This window comes from Limulus polyphemus, unplaced genomic scaffold (assembly GCF_000517525.1).
Source record: "Limulus polyphemus unplaced genomic scaffold, Limulus_polyphemus-2.1.2 Scaffold7927, whole genome shotgun sequence".
NCBI lineage: Eukaryota > Metazoa > Arthropoda > Merostomata > Xiphosura > Limulidae > Limulus > Limulus polyphemus.
Window position 1 is genome coordinate 5,875 of NW_013673537.1, and position 4,336 is coordinate 10,210.

Below are 4,336 nucleotides of genomic sequence, written 5' to 3' on the forward strand. Positions count from 1 at the left end.
TGGACAATATTAGCCTACATATACACACACACATATTATAACAATGTATTTACTTGTAGTACCTCAATATTCTGTCACAGTTGGGGTTAAAGTAGCTTAACTGTAGTATTTAGTGTTTTCATTTATAATTAACAATGTGCATTTACGTTACAAAACAGTTTTGATCATGTTATTTGGCTCCTTCACTTAAAGTACAACACTATTTTATTATTATTAAAATACATGGATTAGATTGTTTCCAAATATATGAACAAAACTTCCAATAGGCCTCATAATATTTGTGATAAAACTTACGTCTTAGGCCCGAACGAACACACTATCGCTGATTTTTGGAGAATGATGTGGGAACAGAAATCACACGTCATCGTGATGTTAACCAAAGTCTTTGAATTCATCCGGGTAAGTGTATCTACTGGTATTTTTTCACTATTATCCTTTCCGAGGCTTAGACTAAAGTAGCGTTGATCTATCTGTGTGCTAAGATAACTACATTTATCTATAGGGGGGCGGACGTAAAAAAAATGTTTTATTTTTAAAATCAGCTTAATTAACAATTAATTTTAAGTATTTTTATTATCGATTTTAGACGTAAAGCAACTTTATCGTCGATTTTAAGATTTAAATTAGTCTATTATTAAATTAAGATTTCAAATAACTAGTTTATCGTTAATTTTACGTTTCTAAAATGTAATTTTAGTTGGTTATTTTTCAACCAGTATTAATATAGACCTGGTCTCATGTAGTAAAACAGGCAAGATTTAAAAAAAAAATAACGAGTCTGACACTAATCTGAATATTTTGATGGCTATAAATACTTTAATGATGATAACCAATGTTAACAATTATATTATATGATATGACGTATTTTGTTCCATATACTGTAAAACAAAATTCTTGTTTGATGTAATTCGTCTGTATGTGGCAAAGCGGTATGTTTACGAACGTGTAACGCTAGAAACTGGATTTCGATACCCGTGGTGGGCAGAGCACAGATAGCCCATTGTGTAATTTTGTGCTTAATTACAAACAAACAAACATGCTTTGTATTCACGAAAAGAATTTTGAACTGTCGTTTATACAAATCTGAATGGTAGTTACATTTCTTTGTGATGTAACACTTAAAATGGTAATTCATTTACTTGTCAGGGTTACTTAACCATGGTCTAAAATAAAATTTTCAAACGTTTGTTTTTTTGCCTCCCACTTTCCAAAAACGTTCGGCATCCCTGACGACATTTTTCACTTGAATGCAGGTGAAAGGTTAAAGATTCAAGACCATTTTTCAATTCATATTGTTCATATGTGTATCCGATGGAAAATGATGACCTTGTAGAGGGCGCTGAAATAAAATACTAAGATGTATATATAAGTAAGTTCGTATTTAAGAGCTACTTAATACAGATGAAACTAAATTAAATTATGGAAACGCCAGCATTACAAATATAATATACTGGCTATTTAAAGTATTTTCGTTCTAGTATACGTCACCTGGTGTTGGATATACGCAAAAAAAAAAATCCCCTCTTATCCTGCCATTTGGACAGCATAACCAATAATTGTTAGTCTTAACCTCAAAGACATTTCAGACTATTGTAAAATGAGAAGACCCCTTCACGTTTCCAACAACAACCTATTTTATTTTTAGAGTACTCACACAGCCCAAATAACCACCGGGACCTAACCGAAAAATTGGCCCTGTACAGTGGTATTAAGCCAGCAGTGTTTTATTTTACAGAGTTAAACATTTTGTATTTTTAAACTACGATAGAAAGAAAAAAATTTCGAACGTGAATAGAAATAAAATTTTCAGTTTAAAGTTTCACACACATACACAAAAAAACTCTACTGGAAAATGTATGTAAGCATATTTCCTCAGGTCATTGTTACAGTAACGTAATCAGTTTGTTTTTGTGTAACTCGCATACTTTCAACAAAATTATATACAATGATGAGTTTATAGACGTTACCGTAAAGGTCTTATATGTTCATGTATATATTTATTAAATAACACATGCATTGTATCTACACGCTTATATACGCATCCCCCCTCCCGTTTTTTATATGGTCTCACTTTTTATATATTAGTATGTGTCAGTAACTTTTAGCAACTTGAAGAGGGGGCATAACGATCTTCATCTCTTTTTAAAAGACGGAAATACGGGATGGCTGGCCTGTAACATGGAAATATATATATATATTTAGCTTTTGATAAGTTTAAGGATATATTTTCTTAACGGTCCCTTATTTAATATCTTTAGAGATTGTAAGCACATCAGATCATCGTAGACAAAATGAGATATTGGGATCGTACAATATAAGAAGGTGAGCCCAAGTTTGCTGAAAACTTTTATGAGATTGGAGATTTTCGTGGCTGTGACTTCTTTGTCAAATGTTAAGTCAACAGTGAAAAATCTATTCCATGTTTACTTGAATGATGCCTCACGTACACAATGGGCTAAACGGACAGGTCAGAGACTCTCCGTGATTCACATTATATAAACGCCCATAATTTCACCTGAATGATGCCTCACGTACACAATGGGCTAAACGGACAGGTCAGAGACCCTCCGTGATTCACATATAACCGTCCATAATTTCACCTGAATGATGCCTCACGTACACAATGGGCTAAACGGACAGGTCAGAGACTCTCCGTGATTCACATGTGAATCACGGAGGGTCTCTGACCTGTCCGTTTAGCCCATTGTGTACGTGAGGCATCATTCAGGTGAAATTATGGACGGTTATATTATATAAACGCCCATCATTTTGGACTGCGGAACAGAGAAAAGTAGTCCAGACGAAAGCATCCACCGCCTGAAGTGGCTCCTCTTAATCGAATAGTGGGATTGAATGCCACTCTTATAACGCACCGGCTGCTTACGTTTCGAAGCATGTGTAGTAGCATCATGATCTGAGTCAAGTTGGTTAAGATAAACCAGCTTTTATAGTACAATAAGACTATCTGGATCACAGAGTCTAGATATCTGACGTCAGTTTTAGAGTTGACCAACCAACACTTTATTCTGTTTAAAAATGAATGCGGATTGGTCCTATGGTAGAACCCTGGATTTCCCATCTTCACCTGGGAGAGTCAGGTGCGTTTGACCGATTCCTCCCTCCAGCATATGTTATAGGTTACTGGGTAGAGCTGATTTGGATTTGTGAGACACGACAAAATATTCCCCGCCCTCCTATGTGCGTGATAAGAGTGAGTCAATCCCTTAGCGTGGCTGCTGGTTGGCTGCCTTTCCTCTAATCGGTACTTCTAAATTAGAGGATGCGGCAGGAAGGCTTTCTAGCTTTGTCATAAATACAAGTACCAGTGATTGAAAATGTACATAAAAGCCTTAAAAATAGCTATTAGGTTATCTTCTATGTTTGTCAGTTTTATTTAGTTTATAAATTTTATGTTTCAAAAATGATGTGACAAATTAAGAGAGTAGAAAATTCGTGAAAAAAAATGTTAAAAAATTAATTAAAAATAGTTTAAAAACATCGTTGATAGTTTATTATTATTTTGTCGACAGGTCATGTGTGTCCAGTACTGGCCAACGGAGACAGACAAGCCTGATGTTTACGGAGATCTAGAAATTACGTTGTTATCTGAAGAAAGTCTTGCCAATTTTATGATCCGAACTATACGCATTCGTAAGGTAATTTGCATAAAACATGGCATTTTATTGAGTCAAGTGGACCAAGGAAATTTTTAATTTATATTAAAGAAATTTTAATTTATTTAACTCTGTTACGCCCGCCTATTTGTATCCCACCTTGAGGGGACCATTAAATTAAAGAATATATACAAAATATACAAGAAGTCGTTCTTCCATATATTAAAAAACTTCAACGTTGACATTTATTTAACAAAAGGTTTCATTAATAAATTTTTAAACATAATTTTTCTAAATCACAAATTTTAATTTTATTGTTGATTTTAGCGCACTCTGAACGAAATCGTGTTTGTAGATTTCCTGATTTTTTTCTGTGCATCTTACAGCACTTTTAGCCCCATAGGCGGGAGGTCATAATCTATTTGGACAACATAACGCTAATTTGACCTTCTAACTTGAACACAAGCGCAGGTTTATCGACTTTAGCCCAATTACTATTTAATTAATATAAATAATACATCTTTTAAAACGACATGACTACTGTGACGCCACGTTTCTAGAACTATCCTGTACTTTGGCGAATGCTCTAGTATTTACTAGATATAGGGTAGTCGGGTATATAAAAGAAGGGGACAACATGAAATGTAATGTGTGTGTGTGTAGATAGAGAGTAATTGAACTGCAGTCACAGGGTATTGTTGAAGTTAACGTTCGTTCGTTAC

General features: G+C 34.3%; 1 protein-coding gene across 1 annotated transcript in view; it reads left to right on the forward strand.

The window, feature by feature from the left end:
• Positions 1–266: 266 nt before the first annotated feature.
• Positions 267–4,336, forward strand: part of LOC106474975 (receptor-type tyrosine-protein phosphatase U-like) — a gene marked incomplete at its 5' end in the record, with an annotated part of 28,211 nt that continues 24,141 nt past the window's right edge. Inside the window, 2 exons of the mRNA XM_022403226.1 lie at positions 267–399; positions 3,531–3,656. Of these exons, the coding sequence (XP_022258934.1) occupies positions 267–399; positions 3,531–3,656 (259 nt within the window). The remainder of the gene's footprint in view (positions 400–3,530; positions 3,657–4,336) is intronic.